We start from the raw sequence: 27,995 nt of genomic DNA on the forward strand, positions 1-27,995 counted from the left end.
CCAGGAAATAGTGCATTACCTTCCCGACGCCCAGCTGCACCAGCGCAGCAACGCCCTCCCTCACACACTTCCATCGCGGTACTGCGCTGGTCCTGCCTGCCTCTGCGCATTCCCAGCATCTGGAAAAGAACATAAAGCCAATTACAACAAATTTTACCGATTGAAGTGTTTGAAATAAAACGGGGACAATGGACGATAGTGAAAACAGTCAAGAAGAAATATCGCTGAAGTACACAGAGAGACATCCTTTTCCATGTAGCAATGCAGGAAGACATTTGTTTACTGTATAATATGTTGTAGAGTTAAACAAGAACTAACCAGATGTGAACTAACGTGCTTTGGAACAGTGATTTTCCTCCTCAAAATCCAGGACATGTTTCATTGGAGCCATTGCTAAGAAGAAACCTTCCTACTCCGTGCATCTTAAGGGGAGAAATCAAATTATTCTCCAAAAAAAGTCATTAATAGGTCATTAAATCTGATAACAGATGTATTTCACATCAGTTTGAATACCACAGTTCTTAAATTACTACCTTTCAAAAGGAGGGAAGGTTTTGGAAGCTGCAGATTGCCAATCACTGTTTAATTTTTAGTCCTTTCTTTTTGTGTGCATGCAGCTGCTGAGAATCAAAAGTTTTTTTAGAAAGCTCACAAATATAGCCACTTATTTGGATTAGGGAGGGATGAACAGCTGAGCTGGAAATTGGAAGTATTGTGCTAGTTGTGCTGATTTAAAGTCAAATACAGCAGTTTTTTGTTTCTTTACTTTCCGTAGTTGTGTTCTTTATGAATTTCCTTGCACCTGCATAGCCTTGTCACACATCATGATGTTATAAATTATGTTTTGATATGAAATCAGTGATGCTGTGTTTTGGCAGTGTCATGGTAATGCAGTAGTGCTGAGGCCCAGGGACAAGTTAGGCAGTGCCCTTTTTTTGATCGTTGGATAAAATTTACTCTGGCATACAGCTGAACAGAATTTAAGGGAGGTTACAGCTTTTGTTTATAATTTCTAGGTAAATATGTTTCACACATTCCATTGTTTCAGTGTATGGGTACAGTGTATCTCTGCATAACCCAGTTCTGGACTGCAAAATTCTTGTAGTCTGTTTCAGATCTCTCTCAGAAATAAAAATAATAATAAAAACAAACAAAACCCAAACCAACCAAACAAAAAACCCCAAAGCTGAACAAAAACAAGCCAAACAAGCCAAAAACGTGAAGGCAAACAGTTTTTGGAGCTCTGGAAGTCTCTTCCTTCTTCTCTGGAAATTCAAGGTCCATCAATATGAAAAATATCCTTGTGAAGGCTGGCTTGTGAATACTTCTCCATACTGAACTGTGCCTGCATGTGGCATATAGCATAGGGACATTCATCCACATTGGGAGAGCTTGGAAAGACACCACCTTGTTTTACAAATATATTATTGCTTACAAAGAAAGCAAAACCTCATTTTGAGCCTAGTTAATAGGGACATTTTCCATTGCAGACAAACAGATATTCCTTAATACACTCAGATTTTCCTACACACAGTTCTCACTGTGAACAGGTGTGTTGGGATCTTTGTTCCTGAAACCAGACTAAATGGAGAAGTTCCAGTTGAAGTCAAAGCAAATGAAATCCTTTGCTCATCCCGGCCATTCGCTACTTAAGAGCTGGGAGTAGTGGAAATGGCAGTAAGTCCTCACTGAGAAAAAAAGCTCTTCTGCTCCAGAGCAGAGAATTCTGCATCTGCCCCACACCTGGCACCACTGTGTGTGCTTCTCCTGATTATTAGACTCCATTTTTATGGTATCTCAACACTGCTGTGTTGCTCTAAAAAATGCTTGTTAGCAAAGAATTTGCTTTTAAAATATATAAACTCAGCACATCCCAAGTGAATATTTCCAGTCAAGCAGTGCTGGTTGTTTGCAGTTCATTTAAGAGTATTTTATTGTAGCAATGAATGTTTGTTTGGGGTATTTTTAGTTCTTTCAGCTCTGTCAGTGGGCATGGGACGGCTGCGGTAAGGCAGCTACCAGGTCACTGTGTATCCCGCTCTGTTCAGAGCTGGTCTGCTGAGCTCTGAAGAGACATGTCTAAACTGCTGGATGTTTCATGAGCACCCTTTGCTTTGCAGCTGGTGAGCACAGGTCGCCATGCAGAAAGTGGGCTGGGAGGCAGGTGTGGAGAGCAGTGTGGTGGACCCAGCTCTCCTGCCAGGGTGGTGACTTGCCATGCACCCCGGGCACCACACACGTGGAGGATCTGTGGGCATTTCAGCCCTGCTCAGGGGCCCGCTGAGCTCTGACCTCTGCGCTGTTGTGGGGAAGTAGGAGGTCAGAGGCTGCCTGCATAGCAGAGGGGACAGCTGCTCACCTCCCTGCCCAGGCAGGTGGGACAGCAGTGAAGGCAGCAGTCATTCCCTCCCCTCCTGCAGACACTGCTTAGATGAGCCGAGTATGACCTGGGGGTTGAAGTCTGTTGCAGGAAAAAGCCTTACATGGCTTTTTTTTTCCCTAAAGGGAGGCAGGGATCAAGAGTCTGAGTCTGCTCACATTTCAGGTCCTTTTGTCCTCCTTGGAAAGTATCTCTGTGCAGTCTCTCTGTCAGAGTAGATTGAAAGGTACATATGCAGCCCTGTGTAGTACCTTTCTAATACAGTGAATTCTTAACTTTAGCAATGCATCGGTGTAATGTGAGGAATCAGTGTTGTCTTAGGAGGAGCTCTGTGGACTTTCCTGAGTCCAGCTGAGAGCAGTGCATTCCTGTGCAGAGCACGGTGGCTCATATTCTAGAGCTAGCAGTTCAGGTTGGAAGGGAACACCCGTCATCATCACACACCCTCGATCCCTAAGCTGTGGGAGACAGCCCGTTGTTACTAGCTTTACGTTTTGGCCTAACTATGGCCTAAAAATGTAAAGTAAGGGAGAAGCTGTGAAATTATCGGATTCTAACTAGCACCACTGTTTAGTTTAGCTTGAATTCAGATCTGTGTTCTCATCTGTGTTACCTGGTTTCTTCTTTAATATAACTGTCAGATTCATCTCAATGAGTTTTTTTGTATAGAGTAAGTTCTATTTGCTTTAGAATAATACACAGTGTTTTATGGTCTTGCCTATTTTTGTTTCACTAAACATTGTAAGGTATAAACCTCCACAGGTTTGTTATTCTCACTAGCAAAGTCAGTTTATCCCCTTCTATTGTTCCAACTGGATATGTTTTACTGAGTATTTTTTAAGCCTCATAAATACCAGTATAAAGATACTGTATCAGCATTTTCTGTAAAGGGAAAAAAAAATTCCTGTGCCCTTCATATCCTGCTAAAAGACATCTATATCTATATGGATTCTTTGACATTGCAAATTGCAAATCGCAAAACTAGTCAATTTATCACATATTTACGTATGGCGTGAAATGGTACAGGTTTTTTTACGCCGCTTTGATTTTAATTAAATTTTACATATGTAAATTTCAGAAAAAAAAGGAGTAAATGTTTGATCTTGTATTTGGCAGATGCCAATACACATTCAGAGCCCTGCTATTTCCTGATAGAAGCAAGTTGTCTGTTGGGCCTTTAACTCTGCTCCTTGCCTGTTCTGAATTGGGTCACAGGCCTCGTACTTGTGCTAAAACCGTCACTTTGGTACTAAATTCCTTCTGGTATGACAGGGTGGAGCTCAAACAAGAGACAAAATGCAGTGGTCTGTGTCCTGCCTTCTGCTCTTTTCATTGACACTGGCTAAAGAATTGTGAGAGATACAGTATAAATGGAAATGTTTGTTTGTTTTTAGAGACATACTGATAACAGGAAATGCAATCAGAAACCAGTAGCTCAGTCCTGAGAAGCAGCAGTATGTTTAAAAAGTCAGGTGTATAAAATGGGGTTAAATATTTCACATATTTTAGTGTAGAAAAATACACTGTGAATTCTAGATTTATTAATTGTATGCTGTGAACATAGCTGGTGTAACAAAGCCCTTACTTTCTGTAGTTTAAAGGTTGATACAAAAGGACCTTTGTTTTGTAATGACATTAATCTTGATTTTCCAAGGATTTCTGCCATTCAGATCTAGCAAAAGAAAAAAAATCAGATCAAATGTGAGAAGCTGGACACATAGTCATGGAAAGCATACCATCCTTGGGAAATGGTTACATAATCTTGCTGTTTAAAAGTGTGTAATAGAAGTCGTGATAAATGTTGCAGGGGCATTAGTAAACAGCATCTCTGGATTTACGATTTAATATGTACCGTGACTGGAGCATGTGTAGGCTATGTACTGAGGTGCCGTTAATTTCTTTGGATAGTGATATGTTGATAGATGCTCAATTCTTAAGTAAATTGTGGCAGTGAATGATCTGACTCTTAGGTTTGCCTTAAAATCCATTAAGAGGAAAGTCACATTTTGAACAACGTTTATATCCACAGAAATCTATGTTAAATTTGCTGCTCAGAACTTTCAAAAGCAAGTCTTTGAGAGACCCTCCAGATAAATTCATGTTGATTTACGTTAAGGGATTTTGAAAGAGGACTTGTCACTATCAGTTTTGTTGTTTATTTGTTTTCAGCCTGGAAAAGGTAGCTAGAGATGAACAAAGGAGCCCTTCAAAGCCTTTCTGCAGAAAGCATGTCTTAACATCATTGGAAACAAAGTAACAGGTTAAGACTCCGAAGCATTGCTCTTTCTTTAGCTGAAGCATCTATTAATATAGCTGCTTCTTGTAATAAAGAGGAGGTCTGGCGGGCTCTGAGCGGAGTGACAGAGAGGGAGGGGATTTAGCACTAACAGGTGGTCCTGAGACGCGCTGGCTGACGCTGAGCTCAGAGCGAGCGCACTCGCCGCGGGTGTTCGTGGGCTCTCCTCTCTCCTCTGGATACATGTGCCGCTCGTTCCTGCTGAAGCTGCGGAGCCCTTTCAGCCATGGCAGTGAGAAATGATCTGAGCAAAACCATCAGGAGGATAGCACGGTTTTTTTACTGGTTTCCTAAATCATTGAGCAGTTCGAGGAGAAGGACAGTAAAGCTTCTCTGGAAATATCCTGGTAAGTCTGCTGCTATGTTTCCCCAGATTTTTTTCCTGTTAAATAAATACATTAAAAAAAAAAAAAAAAAAAATCTGTTTCCATTGAACTGCTTGACTTTTCTAGGCCAGAATCGTTTGCATTTTTTCACTCTTGGAGGCTCATAAGGCAAAACTGTAAAAATATTCTGGAAATGCAATAGAAGGTTCATCAGGCTTGTTCAGACAAAGAGTTCCCTTGCAGCTGAATAATTTATTCCTGTCACTGATATTTGCTATCTTGGTTTTGCCGCGTTTCTCCCTTAGGTATGTATATAGGAGCCCTAATATGACTCAAATAATTGCCTGAAAATTATGTGGAATTCCCTTGAGTTGTTAATTGATCTAGAAAGATGTGCAAAGACTGAACTTACTAAAGACTTTTACTGATTGTACCAGTGTTCACACAAAGTGATGGGCGGCTTAGAGAGTTCAGCAGTGATGCACTTGCCTTCTCCTCCATTTTATCAGCTGAATTGCAGTACAGCTGAGCTCACCAGTTAGTAGAAGGCATTTCTCCTCACAACAACTCAGTGCTCTGAGCCTTGTCCAGGCCTGGCAGAAAACTGTTTGCATCTCTGAGATTAACATTCTCATAACCGCTCTTAAAGCCCAAATACAGTTTTGTCCCTTTAGCATGGTCTGTGGAGGCTGGGGCGTGTTCTTGGGGGTTTGGAAGAACGTGCACTGCCATAGCGTGGGAAGCCAAGTTCTTTCTGTCCTTCTTAAGGGACTAATGGTACAAGGTCAGTTTTCTTTTGATTGGGACTCTTTGGAACAGAATGGTGAACTTGTCAATTCTGCAACATTAATAGCAAGTTTTGTATTTGCATGGGGTAGGATTTGGGTCAGTTCCACAGCTGAGCAGTTTAGTGTTGTACTTCAGATAACAGATCCATGACTCTTGAAAGGGGATGGGCCATCTGAAATCTGTCACAGAATCGTTGTTAGGCCCCATGTCTAAATGACACATGACTTCTTCCTGAAGGAGTCCACAAATTTGAAGTATTTAGAAGGAAATCCCAGCACACTGAAGTCTTTATGAAACTTTCCTTGATGAATCTAGAGTTAGGAATAGCCTCTCTTTGAATATGGGTAATCTCAAGTCTTCCTAATACGTCAAATCATCCAGAGTCCTCAACACATCAGGTCATTCCTGCATCTCTTTTATTACTGTAAAAACTATAAGTAAATGTTATTGAGAGCTTTATTTGTTAGCTGGGTTACACACATGTGAAAATGCTTGCATGCCAGTTATCTTTTCCCTCAGTGTTGCAAAAAATAATTGCATCCATTACTTGTAACAAGAGATGAGGTGAACTCTGAGTCCTTTAAAAAGAATGCTTTCTGTGGGTTGCCTTCCTTCTCCCTCTACAGCTAATGGTTTGAGTAAGATTTGCCTTTTTACTATCATTTTAGTGTATTTTCTAGCATCTCTTTTGAACTGAATTTGTAAATAGTGCTTGAAGTGCCCTGTAAGTCCTTTGCTACATGTGCAATGAGATATTTGTCACAAAATTGTAGATTCAATGGAAATGTGTCATTTTAGCAGAAGATTGAGTCCAAGCAGAAAAAAATCTCAGTGTGACAAATCAACTCAAATTTCTTCTTACAGAAGCCAATCTCATAAACTGGAAGCTGAAGTCCTGATGCTCCTCTCACAGGGGAGGAGACACAGCTCCTGATTGCTCTTTAGTCTATACAAAGACAGCAAGTTACACGAAACCTTAGCTACCCTGAAGTCCACGAACATTTCTGCTTCCTTCTTCAGTGTCCAGAATTTCCCTTTAGTTTTTGATGAATTACAAAATTACCCACTTCATCAACTTCCCCAACTCTGAAACACCACATTTTGGTAATTCTTTACCAAGATGCCCTTCTGTCCTTCTGGGAGAGTTGTTCAACACAAAAGCCTACCCTGAGCAGTACTGACAATCTACCCTGAGAAATATTGACTACCATCCCATGGTACACAAAGATTTACCCTTGCTTCTGGCATACTAGAATCCAACGTTTTGTTGTCTTTCTAATGGTTTTACTCCAGGACTGACACTAACAGAATTTTTTTATTCAGGATGAACTAGGACCCAGGATGACCCAGCAGAACAATTCTGCGTCGTTGGGCTTGTTCCACAGACGAATAACCCAGCTGGCAATTAAAGCTTTCAGTAATACTCACTGATGGTTTTTAGCTGCTTGTGCTTTAATAGATAAAATAACATTTTAACAACAACAAAAGAGAAAATTTAATGACTTGGACATGTTAGGAAGATCAGAGGCTATGTTCTCTATTATTCTTTGTCGTAGATTTTGTGTGATATCATTCATCATGTGAACCACGAGATGGGCACTGGGCCACTGCATAGTACCCCAAACTTGTTGCTTTTGTCCTGCTTCTATCACTCCATGTCTCGGGATGCGTTGTCCTCTCTGCTTGACCCAGACACAGCTCTACCAAAGCACAAAATGAGTTTTTAAGTATAACAATGAATTTTGTATGGTTGTAGGTCACTGTGTTCAGAAAGGTACATTTGACTGAATTTTAGAAAGAGCTGTCAAAGCATAATTAGGTTGCTGTTCCTAAAAATTTCTTAGCTTTTCAGTCCGTCCTTGGATGAATACTTTGGGATTGTTGACCACAGACTTTTGTCTAGAGTAAATGTTCTCCTTGCAAAGCTCTAAAAGAAGGAAGAACATTTACGGGTGCTCTTCAGTAGCTGATTTTGATTAAATTACTTACTGAAAGATAAAAAAAATCTTAGACATGGTTCAGAATATACTAAATGTAGCTGATAATCTTTAAACTGCATTTAGTTTAATCAAACATACATAACATTTTATAAGAGGCTTAAACTGAGGCATATAGTGTTTAGGGTTCTGGAGCCTTCATTTCTTGGAAACTTGTCTGAATTTTTTCCTACAACATCTTAGGAAAGTTTATGTTGATGCATCATGTGACTAGAAGTTTTGTCATGATAAAGTACAAATGTACAGGGGAAGATATTGGAAGACAAAGAAATTAGAAAAACTATCATTGAGGGCCATGATAAGACTATAGAATGATGCAAAAATTCAAAATAGAGAAGTAACTCCTGTTTTCTCTGTCTCATAGCACAGGAATAAGGTGAGGGGTGACAAATACAGAGCAGATAAAAGGATTTTTCAAAATTATTTTTAATTCAGTATGTAATTAAATTGTAGAACTCATTACCAGAGGATGCTGCTGAGGTCAAGAATGTAACAAGATTTAAAAAGGGTCTGGAAAAATAAGAATATTCAATATTATGATAATTGAAGCTACAATAAAAGCTTTGAAAAACACATAAATCTTCTTGCTTCAGGGTTTAAGATAATTTTTAACAATTAAGTATTAGTCTGAGATAATTTTGTGGCTCAGATCTCACAACTGTTACTGTTTCATGCAATTTTTCTTTAAGCAACCTATGCACCCCCCTGGAAGAGATAATTTTATGATCTTCATTGATTTAAACGTTTATGATATTTTTCAGGCTTATATAAAAAAACCCAGACTTTAGACCTGCTCAGAAAAGAATCCCGTAATATCATGTGGAAAACATAAAAAGTACAATGCTTGCTGGGGTTGTTGTTGTTTGTTTATTTGTTTGGGTTTTGTTTGTTTGTTTGTTTTACTTTACAAAACTGCCCCAGTGGCAAACTCTGCTTTTTCTGCAGCCATTACGATACATAAATAACTACAGAAATCAAGCTGGTCCAAGGTGGGTGATTTTGTGTCATGTTTCTTGCTTAGCTGAAGAAAGTTCACCTGGTCATCCCCACGGTTCACTGAAGCCCTGGCAGGCCAAGCTTGCAAAGCTTGCAGAGGAGTACTCAGAAGGAGAGTGGCCATCTCTGGTATGATGGGGACAGTTTTGTCCTAACACAGATGATAAATAGATTGCAGAGACATTTGGGAGCTGTAGCTCTGAAACATTCAAGCTCAGATGTGCAGACAAGATAGTGCACCCAAGGGAATATAATTTGAAGGCTTAATTAGCTGTGTTTGGGAGAGGGAGCAGAAGGACACTCAGTGGGAGCCAGCTTGGATATAAATCAGCTGTATTTAAACTTAATGCAGTTGCAGACAAAGTGAGCTTATGACTGCAGGTGGCTGTTCTGGAGCATGGATCCAGCAATGAAAAGTCTCATCTTGCTGAGACCTTCTGGGGTGGGTAACCTCAGATCTAACTTCTTCAGAGTGCTGTACCTGTTTGTTCCCCAAACATCTACTTCATGATTTATGTGGTGCTGGAGATGGGTAGAATACTGGAGAAGGCTGGAAGAGATGATGGCATTTTACCATCATTGAAAGGATGCAGACCTTTCAATTAATGTTTGTTCATCTACTGCAGACATTTCAGCCCATTTAATTTCAGTCTTCTTAATCATCATTTAAGAACCTATGCCCAGTGCTCATTTAAGAATATGTAGATTATTGATGAAAGTATGGCGTATAAAGATCCTCTGTGTTGTGAAAGTATGATTTTAGTTTCTAGTCTCCTTTTCAAGAGCATCTCACATACATCTATGTGCTTTTCCTCTCTCTTTTCATTTGAATTATATATCTGTAATTTTCCTTGTGTGATTTGCTTAAAAGGCCACTTACATAGTTAGAAAATAAGCTGTGCTGGCATCAGTAATATGAAAACATCTTTTAACAAAATGAAAAAGATGCGTGTGGGATGTCAGTGTTGCCAACTCATCAGGATCACTTAAAGTTAATTGTAAAATGAAGTTGAAGAAAATCGTATTGAGTGACTGGGCAGTAAAACATAGCTCAGTGTGGATGAATGTGAACTAAACCATTTGAGGAAAATGCTTACTGCAGATGTTGGAAAACAGAGTTAATCAAGTGGACAGTTCTCTGAAGAGGCTCATCTCACTGTTCAAAAAACTGAAGTAAAACCCCAGTAAACTGTGCTGTTCTTGCACATCATATGAAGCAGTTTGGTCATCCCGCCCTCTTAAAATGGGTATAATAGTATTTGAAGATAAAAGCAAACAGTTTGAATTATCAAAGAGGCTAGTAAACTCCTACAGGTCTTCTTCCGTTGGTAAGACGCAGCTTTAATAGAATATATTTTTGTACTAATAAAAGCAGTGTGGAGAATTGCAAACAGAAAAGTTATTTACCATTTCTCATAGTGTAGAAGTCAAGGCCACATCATGAAATGACCAAGTGAGCAACTCTTTCATGTACTCATGCAAGTACATAACTCAGTAGTGAAACTGACTGGCACAGGATGTTTAGGAAACAAGAAGACTTATATTTGTTCAAGAAGGGATTAGATAAATTCTTGGAGGAAAGAGCCATCAAGGGATATTAAATAAAAAGATGCAAATACAGCCCCTGGTTTGTGTATTTGTTTTAAATTGCAGATTGCCAGAGAATAGAAAGGGTGTAAGGGGGAAATATCACTCCTAAGTCACCCTTTTTTCTTGCATACTTGTTCTCTATCCATCTTCTGACAGGCTCTTCCCAAGACAGGGGCCTGGCCTAGGCAGATCTTTGGTCTGACTCACTCCATCTGTTCTTGTGTTCTTCAAGTGCAATACTGATGAAACCTAGGGAATATGAATGTCTCTCTTGCTTCTGCTTATTTCTGTGTAATTTCCCACCCATTAAATTACTGTTTAGTTTTTCTGTTATTTGTGAGTCTGAATTTTTTCCAGGGGAGGTGCATTCTGTTTGTGTCCTATAGTCCACAGCATGTTTTTCTTTATAGTCATTTTCATTCATAGCCAGTCATGTGGCTTTTGCAAATTGCATCATGTGTTGTTTTATTCCATTTCTCAGATAATTAGATGAGATAAATATCGCATCATCCCAGTAAATTTCATTTTTCTTGGCTTACCAGTTTTAAATTAGACAAGATAAATCTCTTTGTCTAATCTGCCTTCCATCCAAAGGACAATCCTGATTTGTACCTGTAAACTTATTAAGAATTTTCATGTCTGTGATAAATAGAAGGACAAAAAGTCAGTTCAGAGAGTGAATTACATCTCATGGACTCAATTGCTGCATGGATGAAAGTTACCAATATGAACATAACACACGCAGAATATCAGTATCACCAGGAGTTAGTTGCTAATACCTTCTGTGTCTATTGCAGGCTGCTTCTTCTGAAGTATTTCAGAAGATTTCATTTTACTTCTGCTACATTTCTTGTTTCTTTTGCCAATATCAAGCAAAAGCAGTTGGAAGATGCTGTTCCTCTCCACTGCACCTCTTTGCTGCCCTCAGCACTAGTAGGAAGGCAGCGAAGAGAAGACAATGACCAACTGTTGTGCATTAAACAGCACCTCTCCAGTACAGCCGCTTCGAGATTCACTATCGGGGCTGGCATGATGTCTCATAACACCTGACATAAAAGCTGTGAATTGGTCATTTATGAAGAGTGACATTAATAAATAAGTAGTGTGGAATTACCTGTTTTAAAGAGATAATGTAACATTAGAGCTTGATATGTAAACATAGACCAAGCTTGGATGCAGCATGCAAAAGCAGGTTTAGAATTGAGCTGTAGACAGCATGAGAGGTGATCTGCACAAGTGCAACTATTTTTGTATTAAACTTCATTTAATTTGATGGGTTTGCATCAACTTTTTTTCTCATCTCACATTTAAACGGAAGAGACTGCAGGTTTTGTATGGCAGAAAGTCCAAGCTTTTAGATTTCATGTGATCTGCCAGTTAAAGGTCTGGCTTCTGTCCTGCTAGGATATAGCTGCTGTTTAACACCTCTAATGGCGTGATCATTGATCCTTCAGCAGCTATGAAGAATTAACTCCCAGTTCCAGTGTTGTGGCCAGGTAAAGAAGGGAGCTCTTCTGAGCTCTCAGGGCTGTTTTCTATGATCCATCTCCTCTGTGAACTTGGAACTATTATTTGTTACTAATTCTAGCAAGAAGAGGGGGTTTGTTAACTCAGGTCTGGTCAGGAACTCACAGTTCTGGGAGTGTACAGATGGAGAGACCTAAACTATACTTTTATTTCCTGTTGTGTTTTCATTGTGTTTCTCCCAAAGGGGAAAAAAAAAAAAAAAAAAAAAAAAAAAAAAAGAATTGCTGCTTTGTGAGTATCTGTAATGCTGGCTATTTTGGGGATTCAGCAATAGAGGGCACTAGAGTAAATGCTTTCAAGAAGCAGTATTTTTATTGCATTTGCATACAAAGTGTGAACTCACTTCTGGTTTTTTTATGTCGAAGGAATATTCTATCCATTTGTTTAGGTTTTTAATGTTGGAAAGAGGATAACAGTGAAGCAAGTGGAAGTCCCAAGATACCAGTACGATACATAGTGGAACTGCATAAATACTTTAGACCGATTTTTGACTTTTTCAACAGAAATTCTGCCATTTTTTTCCATTACATTTGCAGTGCAGAAGTGTATGCAGCAATGTGTTCCTGAGCCAGGAACATTACTGAATGGAATGTAATATCTGAAGTCTTTGATCCTGTCAAAGGTGGATTTCAAATGTATCTTACCAAGCCACCACAAAAGGAAAATCAGTTGTGAGAATGCGTGTGGACCCACATCCCCATTCTTGTTCCGGCTTTGTTTCCTCAGAAGTTAGGAATTCAGTGTGTGCTCTGGGCTGCTGCATTTTGTGGTTTCCATGTGAAAGCTTAATTTAATTTAAAGACAACCTGAGCTGCTTTTAGGCTATTGGTAGAATTTACTGGGTCTGATGGATTAGGTTGGTAGCTGGGATTCGAATGCCTGTGGACAGGTTTGTCAGAGGAAAGAGGCCACAGCTGCCATTTTACCATCCTAGCCCCTCTGCTGCCGCATTGCTGCTGCAAGCATGGCTCAGCGAATGCCAAGACACCCCTCTGGCTGCCTGGCCTTATGGAGGAGAGGGAGAAGGTGGAGCAGCTAGAACTCATTGGGCTGCTGGTATCTGTCCCTCCATCCCGACTCTGGGGGCTGCGTGTGGCACAGCACAAGGCTGAGAGCTGCATGCTGGCCAGGGGCTCAGCCCTCTGCTTTTCCCCTGTGCTGCTTAATGTTGTGTAGAGAAACCTGACAGCTACTGCAGTTAAGTAAGATTAAAATCAATAGTTCTGTAGGAAATCAAATGTAAATTAATTATTGTAAGCTGATTTCTAGGGCAGGTCAAATCTAGGATTTTACCTACAGGGTACTTTTTTGTGCGTGTAGCGTAACTTCACTGCAGTTCAGAAATGAATAAGATTTGTTTTCTGTTCCAGAAATGCAATCTCTTGGCTCTTGAGCTGAAGAAGAAATACAGTTCCTATGTGATACCCTGGTTTTGTCACTGGTGCATGTGGTCAGTAAAGCCTGACACTGTCCAGGTCCATCAGATTTTCTGGAGCCTATGAGCCTTTGTGGGAGGGGTCTGTGGTTCACTGGGTCAAGCGTACAACAAGCACTCTCTGAAGTTTGTCATGAAAGGATAGACATGGTAATACGTCAAGGTATCTGCCGAGTTTAGTCTCTAATTCATTGTTTGGTTACTGCACAGAGGAACTTGGCCTCCTCACCCCTATCTGGCATGGAGAAGTAGGAGTCTCAAAGATCAGGGCAAAAGCAATGTAATCATCCCAAGGAAGTTGTTTCTTAGGATGTAGCCTGGAAGTTAAAAAAACCCTAAAGAATGCCACAGATTCACACAGTGTGTGAAGAGGACTAAAGGAGAAATGAGGCCTCTCCTTTCCTTCACACTCTGGCATTATTGCATGGTGTTCCTGTGCCCAGGAGGAAGCCCTTAAGGGAAGAGGCATTTCGGGCTTCCTGGGGAGGGAGAGCTCAGCCATGTACCTCTCAGTCTGCCTCCCAGAAACTGGCATACTAAGAGCTCCCAAAATCATGATAGCTATGGTATAGCCTGAAGGCGAGGATGTGGTCCAGCTCTCCAGCTAGGTGTGATGCTGAAACAGATAAAGGAGATTGTGAGAAGTAAACATAACCTGAACCTGATTTTTCTTGTCTTGGGCTTCTGCTTTTAAAGTATTTCCACTACTGCAAATTTATGTTTTAACCCATAACTCGATTGCATGAAGTGAATATTCTCAGCCTTGTTTGCAAACAGATTTTGTGTTTATTTTAGGGTGGTCTGGCAAACACTGGGTGTTCTGTTTCTGTGGGAGTGGTGACTGCGAACAGGACTGTGTGCAGAGCAGTATCTGGCCAAAAGAAGTGTAGTAGTTTTCAGGAGCAGAAGCCTGTTTATAGGCTGGTTATGTAGGATCCCACACTTGTGCAAGATGTTTGTCTCCTGTGACAAGTCTTCACTGGATCCTGTTGGCAAGCGCTGGAAGGAGGGAGAAGACTTGATTGTTGTCACATTGATAAAAATACAAACAAGTTTTATCAACCAATTATATTGATTTTAATTCTTTAATACGCCAGAGTAAATCAATGGGATTTATGCTCCTATGTCGCTTAGGGCCAGGTGCTCAGAGACATTTAATCATCTGAGAACCAGTGTAGATTTCAGCAGCCAAATCGTTGACCCTTCTTGTGTTTTTTACAGTCACTGGTGCCAAGAGTGGAGAATCCTCTCTCAGTCAGGGACCTTCTCTGTGGCAGCTGCCAGCAGCCCTACCTGGCTAACAGTGGTCCCTCAGAGATGCTTCATCCATGCTAACACCTACCTCCCAGTTTTTCAACGTGCAGCTAGATGGCAATGTCACCTTCCACTTCTCGGAAAGGCTGGTGAGCTGCCCCGGGGTGCCAGTCCTGGCCAGCCTGCCGCATCACCTCCCCACCGCGGCCAAGGATGACCATGACACAGAAGGCATGTGTCCTGGTGTTTACCAGTTATCTAGCAAACCGTCTGGCACAAATCAGGTTAGCGTTAGCTCATGCCAAAAAAAAAAAAAAAAAAAAAAAAAAAAAAAAAAAAAAAAGGCTCTGAGATGAGGTTTATAGAGGTACCAGCAGCAGAAGCTGAAAAAAAAAATCCAGTTTAGGCTGTTTACTCTAAAATACTTGTCATTCTTTCCTGTTTTGCAGCTGGAGAGCTGAATTTATGTATTAACCAATTATTCGTTATGTGGTGCAGGAAATCAGGAGTATGGTCCCTGATTTCCCAGGCAGCAAGGACATCAAACGTCCCAGGTTCATGCAGGCTGATGATTGTTATACCTTCTTTTCTCCTTTGGGCTTCCCTTGGAGTTCTCAGTGATTCACTCAGGGAAGTGTTGTCTTTTCTTCTTACCAAAGGCTGATCAGTCCCTCCTGCTTTACAGATGTAATGTCCCTTGCATGTGGCAGAGTCAGGTCGTTGCCTGCCTAGATGTTAGATTAACTGTTATCTAAAAACTCTGAATCTGAAACTGGTGAGTAATATGGCAATTTTTTTGAGCAGCACCCAAACTCCAACTCTGTAAGACACCTGCCCAACAAAAACACCACAGGCATTTGTGTTGGTACCTGGACTGTTTGATTAAAGCACTTCTCTTCCTCTGAGGTCCAAATATATGCAACTCATGATTTTTTAGGTCTGTGCCATAGGCACTCTGGTTAATTTTATTTTAATCACCATGAGTAGCTCTTAATAGAGACTGTTACAGGAGCTTATCCTGTTTCCGGGGCAGGGTTCCTGACCCTGACTGGAGCTGTGGCACTTACAGATAGGGCTGCAGTTCAAGTGCTTCTTGGAGAATTGCCCTAGTCAGCAAGTTAAGCCGGTTCTATGGTCTTTCTGTTCTTGGGAAAATGACAGAGGATCCTCTCTATGGGAAGTGTGTGTCCCAAAAAGGGCCTCAGGACCTGTGGCCCAGAATGGCCGTTGTATCTGTTGAGAGCAGAGTCTACAGAGACACAGCAGAAGACCTTAAGTGGCACTTGTGGATAGTCACAGCTTTGCTGGGTTTCAGTCTGGTTCTAAGCCTAGTGTAGCTCCACAGTGGGGAAGGAGCACAAAATACACACAAAGATCACTCAGGGGAAAGAATGGCCATAAGGACCTCAGAAATTCTTCTCATCTATAATAATAGTGATCCCTTAAAAATCACTAATTGGGAAATATGATTAGAACTTTATTTTAATCTCAGACTGATGTTAAGTGTGACTATCAGATAAACAAACAAGCAGAAATAAAGAGTATATCATAGAGATAAAACTGATGTTACGGCATATCTCCACGTCCTAGCAGCTGTGAAGAGCTTTCTGAAGGCTGTTTATTGCCAATAGGTTTCTCATTCCATTACAGATTTCAGTGAAACTGTTAAAAAAGATCTTTGTAGCAACTTTAGCATCAAAGCAGAATGTAGACATTTGAACATAAGCAGAAAAAAGACCAACACAACATATATTAAGCATAAATTGAAACGTGACATGCTGATACCAATGTATTGTAGAAGTAACACAGTTCAATTCTGTCTTGCAGGAGAAATATAGCTGAACTTCATTCTCCTTCCTTTTGTTACCTGCTGGCTGAAAATGGATTAAAAATTAAAGCACTAAACACCTTACACAGTTTGAATAATTTTTCCAAGAAGCTTTACAGGCATACTTTCTGTGGAGTAAGCACAGCACTAAAGCTCTCTTCTGATGGCCAGGAACCAGGCCAGGGGTTCTCATGTAAAGATGATTTTACTTGCTAACTTCCCACCACAGTAGCAGGACCAAGTTGTATATCCTCCTCACACTTTCTAATAAAGATATTTTTCTGTGGTTGATAAATAATGCAAAGGGAATACAAATTTGGCTTTGAACTTTCCACGTGCTTCAGTTGTTTAGGCACAACATACATTTTGCATATCCATTTGGAAGTTAAATTTGTCTGGGCCATCACAGAAATTAAATCACACATTTCCTTGGCAGGGGAGACCAGAGCAAGATAGAGAGGCTTTGCTATTGAGCCTCTGCCTGATTTAGCAATATTAGTTACTAGGGTCTGATATTGGAGCATTTGTTGAGTTCTTGCATGTTCCTCTGCCTGCTTTCTGTTGCACTGCCCTGGAGCAAGTTGATTATGGGAACAGCTATTTACAAGCTATGAGGCAAAACCAAGTTTTGGGTGAAGAAAACCCAAACATCAGACAGGGTCCATTCATGTAAAATGAACATGTTGAAGCCTTACAGGCTACTAGGGCAGGTTAGGAGTGGTGTTGATTTCTAGCAAAAATATAATTTTTTTTTTTCCTATGACCCTAGGCAAGACATTGTTGCAATAGAATAATAAATCATAAAGTGCTTCATTATGTCTCAGTCGTTGACAATGAAACCTCTAATGCATAATATTTCTATGTTTAATAAAGAGATACTTTGCATTTCCTGATAATTCAGGACAATTTTAATAATTAATATGCATTGATGCATCATTTTCATATGCAAATTCAGTGTACATGACAGTCTGAGCATCAGTAAAATAAAACTGTTAGCTTTTCTAATTGTCAGTGAATGCTTTTGTCAAATGTGCTAAGTTAAAGTCCACAGAGCTCTGATTTCAATGAACAGGATTCATTTCAGATCACATCAGGAAAGAGCACCTGATTCTGATTGCTTTCCAAGAAGAAATTATATGGCAATCCATGATCTAATTACCAGAAGAGTCTTTCCAGAATTATAGCTACTTTTTGAACTAATTGAAATTTTGGGAGCACTCCAGTAAAGGTTTACCACAAAAGAGTATTTTTTAAATTTGATGCTGTCTGAACCTTTGTGGAACATTGTATGCCACAACTGGAATGAAATAATATATATTTAAAGCTAAAACACATATGAAAAAAAGAACATACAGAGATCCACTGTTTTAGGAAAAATAAATCCTTTTTCTAATCTTGCTTATTAAACTTAAAAACAGTATGTTAAAATCTAGCTTAAGACTGAAACAGTTCTAGAGATGAAGCTTTCACATTTTTTCTAATTATGCCTATAATACCTAGGTGGAAATTATGGGCTTGTCTTGCAAATGACATTATGGACTCACAAATTAAAATTAATATAAATGACAAACAAAATAGCATTGAGAGTTAATGTTTCCTAACTGAATAAGTAATCCCGTTTCAGAACGCTGTTTAGTGAACAGATTTTTTTTTCCCTAATATTATTTGTGAATTGGTGCATGCTCAGTACATACGTTTACGCAGCCATAGGAAGTTGGGAAATTATTGAACCCTGGTGTCCTACAGATTTGTAGGACATTCCCCCGTAACCTCCTCACCACGCAGGTGATGTGCAGTAGCTGATTGTCCAGACATTGTCAGGCAATGGCATAAAGGCTGAATTTTGCCAGCTTTGTCCTGAGTGCGGGTGTTAGTTTGGATCTCCCTCCTTTAGCCAGGAGATAATTTTAATAAAACTTAATTAGCTTTTAGACCATTTCTAGTTGAAATGGTCAGCTCTGTCAGAACTGCAGGGGGAGGCTGAAAAGTGGGCATACAGTGCAATCGCATAAGAATTTTTTCTAAAAAAGAGAACTGAACTTGCAAAGTAAAAACCACAGAAATTAAGGAAAAAAAATAAGAAATTCAAATGCTACTTTAGTTTGATCTTCTTTTGCTTATGCAGTGTAATATCATTTTTACTTAAATTCTCCTATCCTGGTTTTCTCATGGAGATGCCCTGTTCCCTTGCCTGATGAACAATGGCTCCAAATTTTATTTATTCTTGTTGGCTTTTCCACTGTGCCTTACAGGGTCCCTTCCCCAAAACAAAATCCTTCTCTTCTCAAGGCCTCCACGAAAATTAGTGTTCTGTCTCCTCCAGTATTTCATGAGGTGCATGACTCATCAAAAATAATCCCAGCTGCATAAGCATAAAACAGAGCCCTGGGAAAACCTCATTTGGGTCAAAAGCCCAGTTCTCCCTGACTTCAGCTGCAGTTGGGAATACTCCATGTTCACTAAAAATTGGATAAAGGAACTCAAATGCAGAACCCAGGAGAAATTAGGCAGCAACTGGAGCAAGCCTGACATGGCTTGCCAGCATCACACAAGGATGTAGAGACAGCAATCATTTCTCCTGGGCACCATACAGCTGCCTTAACCATTCTTTTTATTTGTCTCCATAGTCTGCCTGTTTTGCTTCACCTTTTTCAAATTCTGTATTAAATACAGTGACTGTTTTGGAGAGTTTGAGTCCTTTTCAGTGCTTTGATTTATACTGCAACAGGGTCCTTTGTAACCCATAATTAACTGGAAGTTATTTGCTGATGTGTCAAGAGGAGTGTGACTTGAGATACAGTGATATTATTGTGATATGGTTGTTGTGATGTAGTCAGTCTGTTTTAAGATCAGAAACATCCCAGTTATCTGCTTCGGAGTGCTGATTCAGGATGGACTCACTCTGCTGGGTTGCTGGTGTTGAAAAAGTTTTGACAGGCTGACTTTGTGCCAAATAAATACAATTAATCTTGCCTTAATGCAAGTGTAACATAAATTCTGTATCAGGCACAAGAATGTGATTGCAGGTTTACACTTTATCCACATTATAATTTTTACTTTTGAGTGGTCTGATGGTACAGGGGTCTTATATTAAAGATCCAGTCCCTAGCCAAGAGGAACATAATTTCAGAGAACACTCTCCTGTCTTGCCCCATAACACCATGATGAGTACAGATTGGAAGTTAGAAAGTTCAAGAACTTATTTTTTGCAATGGGAATCTAATTACACATAAGAGAAACTGAAATTTTTGAGAGGCTGATAAGGGAAAAAAAGAGCCCATCCAGAATTCATCTTTTGCTACAAATCTTGAAAGCGTAAAGCTTTGTAACAACAATGGGGAAAAAAACAAAAAAAAAAAAAAGGGCAAAAAAAAAAAAAAAAAAAAAAAAAAGAGTAAGTGCAGTTTAGTTAGAGAAAATGAAAGTGTTTTCTCCAAAAGTCATTCTTGGAAATGGCTGAATTGTTTTAGCTGAAATGTTCTAAAGCAAACAGCATCATGTTCCCCAGCATGGAAACTTGAAGTACAAGTGGTTGCTCTTTGGCAAAATTATAAGTAATTTAAAGCCTAAAAATAGAAAGTGACATTCAGTACTAGACAAAGATGGCATCGTGAACTCTGCCCAGCTTACGCAGAAAACCAGCAAACACAACAGGGCTTCAAAGCAAATACAAGCTATTTTGCAAATACTCTTAAAGTGATTATTTCTTTGAGATTAGAGGGAGTATGAATCATCTATTTCTTACTAGAGATAGGGCCATCTGCCTGTTATAATGAATTTACATTTCTAATAGCCATCTTAGTTGACTTTGATAGCCAGCAAGTGAAATTTCTGAATTGTTACTGAAGGCAACCATGTGATTTATCAGCATAATTAAGCTTCAGATAAGCCACTTATTCTGCTTTTAATATTCATGCGCATATTCTTGTGACTATCTAGAGCTTAAAACATGAAAAACCATGTAGCAGTAATTCTGTGTGGGTAGAATTTTTTGTCTGTAAGTCAAAAATGTTGTGTCTTTTCTGAGAACTGCCCCTTTCATGCTTACGTTGCAACAGCTAATACCTTGTTTGTGGCACGGACCTTTTGCAGGACCATCTCCCTGAGGCAGCCCTGATCTAACAGAAGACCTGCTGGACTGCAGGCCTGTCAGTGTGACACTGGGAGGTGTGCTGCACTGTCACCTTCGCTCCGGTGAATTTACATCTCCAGCACTGTGGAGCTATTATTATCTTTGATATGGGTGGGGAAATTCACTTGAGAGGTGGTTATTTCTCTGAGGTCACGTAGCAAATGAGGATGTGTCTCACTCCTGTGTTCTTCCTGCAGAAACCTAATTTCTAAACACCTTTTTTTTTTTTTCTTTCTTCTTTTTTTTATTTTTTTTTTTCTTTCTTCTTTTCTTTCTTTCTTTTTTTTTCTTTTTTTTTTTTTTCTTTTTTCTTTTTTCTTTTTTCTTTTTTCTTTTTTCTTTTCCTGGTGTCCGTGCGTGGGTTTTTAAGATTGCAGGTACACCTGCCATGCTCACTGCCGAGACCTGGTGCACCTGGGCTGCCGGCGGAATGGAAGATTAATGGACTGCCTCGCTCCGCATGACACCTTAGATTCATCTTCCAGCGCCGGTCAGGTAAGAGATCCCGTGCTCAGGTGATTAGTGCTTTCTCTTGTCAGCTCTCTCATGAAGTGTGGTCTGCCTGCCTCATCTGGCTGCTCGGGAAGAATGTCTCACTTAGGTATGGCCAGCAAAGCTGCATTTGCCACCCAGTGCTGTGATTTTACGGCAGAGCCGGGTCAGGGTGGAACTGGCCCCTGCCAGCTGGGTCACTCCTGCCCCAGTTAGTTTTCAGCTAAACTGATTGAAAAGTAATCCAACAAAACTGTGTTTTTCCTGTTGGTTTTGGCCACCGTGGGGTCATTTACACCCAGTCATTAGAAACCTCTGAGATGTCAGCTGTGATAACATACAGACACTCTCCTGTTTTTATTTTTAGGGGGGAGGGAGGATGAAGAATTGTGGCAAGTTGTTTGTGTGTAAGTTCCTTTTTTCAAGCCTTTTATTTAAGCACCAAATACCCCCTTCATTAATGTAGATCTGGTCTAAACTTAAAGTGTTACTTGTTTAACCAATAAGTTTTATTCAAAACATAATTAGTGAAAACAAATTGGTATATGCATATCCAGAGTGGTCAGTTTAACTCTTCTACTATCTTTAGAACTCATGTTGAAGAAATGTCCTTACTGGGGGAGAGGGATAAAAACCCAAACAATCCCAGACCCAGCTATCATTGGTCATGCTCATTTTATTCACTGTAAGAATTTATGCTGTTCACTGTAAGAATCAAGAGAGATTCGTAGAACAGTCAGATCTACCTACCCTGGGTTTCATTATCCACAGACCTGCCAAGCACAGGCTGTGCCATGCTACAAGCTACCTGCTGTAAAATTTGTGCCCACCCAAAATACTTCTGTCTCCAAGAAGTGTCCTCTTCCCTTTCTTCTGCCCCACCATAAGATGCATAAATGCATAAAACCAATGTTCTGACACACACCAGTTGTACGCCCTGTGTCATTTTTCCTACCCAAGAGCTATCACTTGTTACCAGATTTATGGGATAGGTTGTTTGGGTTGTTTTTGTTTGGTTTTGTTTGTTTGTTTGTTTTTAATAATGTACAGAATAAACATTTTTAATTTAAGTTAAGCATATTTTTGCATCTTACAAATAGTTAAGATAAGGTCTTAAAAGACTATTTTCTTGTAAGGCAAGAAACTAGAATTCTTGGGTATTTTTTCTTGCAGTATTATCCGTTATATATAGTGGAGGTCCTATAACTGCCCTTAGAAGCTGCCCAATTATGTACATGAAAGATTGCTCCACAAATATATTAACACACTATAGCATATGGTCCCTAAAACTCCCTTTCAGACAGCAACTTCCGCTTTAAATTTTTCTTTCCTGAAATAAGTCTGGTCTAAGGAATCAAACAAATGACACTTGTCTTCAAAGTCATTATTATTTTCCTACTTTAATTTATTAATTGTGGGATATGCAGTCACAGGTAATTGTAGTTATAGCCCTATTTAAAGGCAGATACTAAACAGTACTAAGGAGGGTAAGGGACTCCTCCTTGAGGATTGCAAAAATTTGTTCTGAGCCAGCTCTGGAGCCCAGCAACAGAATCATTAACTAAAGATGATGCACTGCCATTTCAGTGAAATAGTCTGAGGACACACAAAGCAAAGCAGGCTTAACTTAGTGGAAAAAACAGCAAGAAATATTAATGTATACTTGAGATAAAACCCAATGCTTACATTTCTCTGTGATCATACCTTACTCACCAGTGAATCAACCAAAAGAAGTATTTTCTCAGAGGATTCCAAATTAAAAAAACAGTGCAGCACTTTTACTTTCTAGATTCCTGTTAAGCAAAAATCTTATAGAATACACATAAGGCCTAAAATCTAGCTGAGGAATATTTGTGATGGACAAAGTTAGACTTTATCCTCAGTCCTTGCCGTAGACATGTCAGACAGATTCCAGGAAGCATTTTTATAATTTTATTTTTTTAGCAGGAAAATAAAAAGAAACTTGCTACAGACTTATGTCAAAATCAGTTTTTATGAAATAATAATTCTACTAAAAAGCAAAACAATCCAGATAAGTAAAACCAATATTTGGTCCCACAAAGATTTGTAATGACTTCTAGTGACTAGAGTGATTGTTTGGCATAGTCCTGGAACAGGCTGCCCAGGGAAGGGGTGAAGTCACCATCCGTGGAAGTGTTCAAAAAGTGAATAGATGTGACTATTCACAATATGGTTTAGTGGCTTTAGTAGTATTTGGTGGAAGGTTGGAGGACTATTCCAACCTTAATGATTCTATGATTCTAAAATTTCTGAGCACCCTTGCTGAGCTTGCTGTGTGTCCTCCAAGTCATCACTGAATTTTCTCTGCAAGCACAACATTTTATTTTGTAGAAGAGAGGCTGCTCCAGCCACCTGAACTGTGACTGAAGATATAGTTTCTCTTGTGAGCTCCATGTGTCTCACTTGGGAAGAGTGAAAGGGAATATCCTAGATGCTGAAAGGCAGATTAGCAGGGCTGGAGGGGAGGAAATACATGGCAACACGGGTTTTGGAAGTGTGGGTAACTGTCAGCAAGACAATACGACGGGAGCAGAGAGAGAAGGGCATTAAAAATAATTTTTACTCAAAAAGACACATACAGTTTGCCTGTGAGAGATCTAAAAAAGAGCTAGTGCTGTCCTGGGTATGAATAGTGAGCAAGGAAACTGTTTCTTGCTCTTTGAGCCTTACCGTTCTTAGGGGAGCCAAATTTTACGTGCATTTGTTTGTGTGCAACAAGACCCCATCAGAGAAATACTGTTTATTCCTACTGATTTCCTTCCTTTCAGAAGAAGTCACACTTTGGCCGCTTGCAGTGGGTGACAGTGGTTGCTAATCTCTTTCCTCACTAGCTGTTTGGGTCAGTGTGTGCCTGACAACTGATACAGGAAAGATGAGGATTCAAATGCTATTTTCAGCATCCATCATCCACTGGTTTTGAGGCAGCAGTCATTTACATGCAGAAAACCTGGAATGTTTCCTGTTGGGTCATTTTCTTTACGCACAGCTGTCCCACGTGCTGCACAGTGCAGACGGAGCTACCATGGGAATCCCCAAGGTTTGAAATCGCTCCTTCCTCTGCTACCGACCTTCTCAGATCACTTTGTCTTTCTAGGACTTGTCTACTCTCATAGGGAAAAAAAAATAATTAAAATTTAAAAAATTAATTTTAATATCTCTGAATGGGAACATTGTTGCAAAAGCTGGCACATGCTAAAATTTTCTGGGCTTTATCAGCCTTAAGGTGATTTTCAACTTTCTGTTTAAAGTCTGAACCCACATGTCGTGTATAAAACTGAACAGGTGTTTAGTATAAAATCGTGAAGGGGTCAGAGGACGGGAAAAAGACTGAACCTATCCTCTTTACAAAATTATTCTTGCATTCATATTCTGTGGATGTTGTCTAGTCTGCAGGGTTTTACTTAGATGCAAGACTGGGCTTTTGAAGAAAATCTTCCAATTGTCTTCACTTCCCTTGTTTTGGTTGATATGAGGGAGTAGTCATAGGACACATAAAATCAGTTCCACTTCAGGTGAAAACTAGGCTGCTTCCTGAAGCCTGTGAGAAGAGGCAATTCAAGAGCCAACTGAACACATTCAGTCCACTGGATCAAAACAGAGATTTTCTGAAATAGACATTATGAAGGGTTTATATTGAGGACTTTGGATTCTCAGCACCACTTGCTGTCTTTTACAGAGCTGTATGTTGCACTTCATTATTCGCTAAAATAGGCATTAGATTCTTAGCACAGGACTTTCCGCAGTGATGCCTGCTTTTGCTTTATCTGTATCATGCCTTTGAAAATCACATGGCCTGCAAAACCAGTTATTTTGCATGAGATGTTCTAGTCAAATGCAGAGTTGCAAAGGTCATACATGTATTTGGGAATGTCTCACCCACACAGTGAACATCAATTTAAATTGTGAGGAGATTTTGAAGGAATGCTCAAATTTTTTGGTATTTATGGAGAGGGATGACTTGGTAACAGGCCATAGTCCTGGGCTTTGTATCTTTTATTCCTCCTGTGATAACTGTTTTGTTCTGTAGTGCTTTTTTTTTTTTTTTTTTTTTTTTTTCAACACTAAAGCACAAGTCATTATATTGGCACTCTTGTGCTGGTACAGGTTAGATCTTTTCTTGTAAAAGTTCCTTCACACAGGGAGATTATTACTTTGTGATGATGGTAGACAATGCTTTGAATTCCAACTCTCATTTCAGATTGGTCAGGCAGTGTGAATATATCTCCTGCTTGATACAGGTGATACAAACTGCACTTCATTCTGCTGCAGTGACCTGGTGGTGCCGTGAGTGCAGCAGAGCTTGGCGCCCAGCTGCAGTTCTGGTCCTGAATGCTTGTTCATGCACATTCACTTTTCCATGTTCCCCTTGCTCTTCCACTTTCAGTGGCACCAAAACTGCTGGTTTTGGACAATGCTCTTTTACAATGGGTCAGAAAAATGTCGTAACTTCCAGTGTTTGTCCTTGCAAAGCCCAATCAGCTCTTCAGTTCTCAACACAGCTTGTGAACAGCGCTGTCATCACAACAGGGGCTGGGTGTTATGATGTGGCTTGAACACCTTAAACTCCAAATAACCCTGTACAAATGTCTTGTTGAGCCATAGTTTGAGAATCTAGGCTTAAGATTTCCCTTATGGGAAAGAGAAATTCCTTAAAGGCTATTAACTGCTGATTTTGCAAAGAGAGTCAACAGATTTCCAGTGGATTTCCCTCCTGTGCAATTCTGCCAGCAACTGGAGCACTTGGGTGCACACAGGAGCAGTCAAACGGTCTCAGAACCTGGGATATGGTCACACAGCTTGACTTTGTTAACAAGATGTTGGAGCTCAAAAGGCCTAATTTTTGAGCTTCGTTCTCTGAGTGTGTATCGATACACACATAAATATTTCATTATAAAAAGGTCTAGGAAATTCCATGATGAAGTTATTCTTACAGATCACTAAGGCTGAGGGGTTAAATACTTGAAAACAAAATTCACAGTGTCAGACATACTTCAAGTGCCCAATGGCAGATATATATGGCTCAGGTGAAAATTGTGTGGCCCTAGATGTTTCCCTCCTAAACAGACTTCCTACAGAGATTAAAGAGGAAATGATGTATATAGGTTCTCTGTGGTCTTGTAACAGAGCACTCAGAAACAGCTGGGGAAAGTTGCCAATCTCTTCCATGAGCAAGCAGAGTGGGATGAACAAAGCTCCTTTCCAGCAACCCTCTCCTCTGCTACCGCATTGCCAATTAATTGGCACAACACCTCTGACTGACATGCCAAGGCCTTCTCAAAAGTCCAAGTATCAAAGCCATTTTGTGGATTTAAATATTTTCCTGTTTTTCTATCATCCTAGGTGAATCAAAAAGTTACAATTTTTATGCATAAGTCACAGATAGAATTTCTTTTCTTCTTCAAGTTGACAAGCCTTCCCAAAGAGGTCTCACTACACTCAAATTTTCTCAAAGACAGAGGGCACTCAGAGCTGAATTTTGTACAGGACCTGAGGCACTTGGTAAAGTATAGAAAGAGATATAGGATGTTGCAATTGACTTGAATAACAACACCCCCCAGATTGCTTCAAACCGCATGAATGGAGAAGAATGAGAGGATCTGACAGTGCTAATACAGAAACTTCTGGACATGGAAGGGCACTGAGGTTGTCACCTAAATGTACCTGAAACTGAAAGTGGTTTCAGTTGCTTCCTTTAAAAGATATGGTAGTTGAACATTTCTTAAAAAATAACCCATGGAGAAAGAACTGACAACACAGAGCAGAATATCATAATGTAGGTGTGTGCAGTTCTTGATTAATAATGAAAGCTACCTTTGAGCTATTGATTGCTTTCCTCTGCTAACTCTTGGTAATGGTGTGTACCCTGTACAATGAGCATGGGGTTTATGGCTTGCATATTTCAAATCTATGTCAAACCTGGTTATGCTTGGTAGTAGTTGAAAGGAAAAGAGGAAAACTAAATTATATTTATTTTGGCAGACAAAGCGAGATTTAAATTTTGATAGTAACTGCGAAAGCTTTCAAACCAAAACTGAAGCTGATTTCAGTGCTAATTGTGTATATTGCTTGGGTTACTGTTAGGGAAATATATTTGGCAAAAAAAAAAAGGCTTGATCAATTATATAAACTAGAAATTAGTTCCAAGCTTTCAAAAAATAATTTGAGAGTATCCGCAGCAGTTCCTGGGGAACTAGCCTTTGCAACCTTCCCTCACAGGAATATTATTGAAATGGGCTTTGCACAATACTCACTTAAGGTCTTTAAATCATAAATGAATTGTAACACTTTATAAAGTTGAATTTACTCTGTCAGATCTTTGGATTTCTTCAGCACAAGCATGAGGGAATAAATATCTAAAGGATTTTCTTGAGCACACTGAACAAATGCTCAGGTTGATGGTGACTGAGGCAGTAGTTGAATATTGCAAGTAGTTGAATATTGCAAGTAGGATAGATCCAAAAGACACATTTAAATGAGGAGAGGGTTTTAGAACTCAGAACAGACCTCAAATCCCAGCAAGTAAAGACTGGATGGGGCACGTGGTGAGGCGACTTATAACATCATACCATCAAACAGAATTAATACTAGAATTGATATTTTTAACAGAATGAACTTGAGCTTCCTGGTGGAAATTTTCAGACCATGGAAGCAATCTGAATTGTGTTTGTACACCATTATGTTTTATAAACTTTTTTTAAAAACCCACACATTTTGATCAGTAAATTTTTCTTTAAACTTTTTTTTCTTAAGTTGGGCTTGTTGGGTTTTTTTCCCCATTTTAAGTACTTGGTTAATATTCAGGCCCGATCTTTCAAACAGAAAGGTAACAAGCTCACTGCTTAAAGCACACATTACTGAAACCTAGAGAAGATCAATTATCAGTTGTTTAGCAACCAGATCAATATAGTCAAACAGGTCTGATTTTCTAGTTC

The 27,995-nt window shown here is 39.7% G+C and overlaps 1 protein-coding gene across 1 annotated transcript in view; it reads left to right on the forward strand.

Annotated features, from left to right (window-relative positions):
* The first annotated feature begins 4,902 nt into the window (after window positions 1-4,902).
* The window catches only part of RASSF3 (Ras association domain family member 3), a 94,687-nt gene continuing 71,594 nt past the window's right edge, over window positions 4,903-27,995 (forward strand). The window contains exons 1-2 of the mRNA XM_040062546.1: window positions 4,903-5,023; window positions 20,921-21,045. Coding sequence (XP_039918480.1) covers window positions 4,903-5,023; window positions 20,921-21,045 — 246 coding nt within the window. The remainder of the gene's footprint in view (window positions 5,024-20,920; window positions 21,046-27,995) is intronic.

This window comes from Hirundo rustica, chromosome 4 (genome assembly GCF_015227805.2).
Source record: "Hirundo rustica isolate bHirRus1 chromosome 4, bHirRus1.pri.v3, whole genome shotgun sequence".
Taxonomy (NCBI): domain Eukaryota; kingdom Metazoa; phylum Chordata; class Aves; order Passeriformes; family Hirundinidae; genus Hirundo; species Hirundo rustica.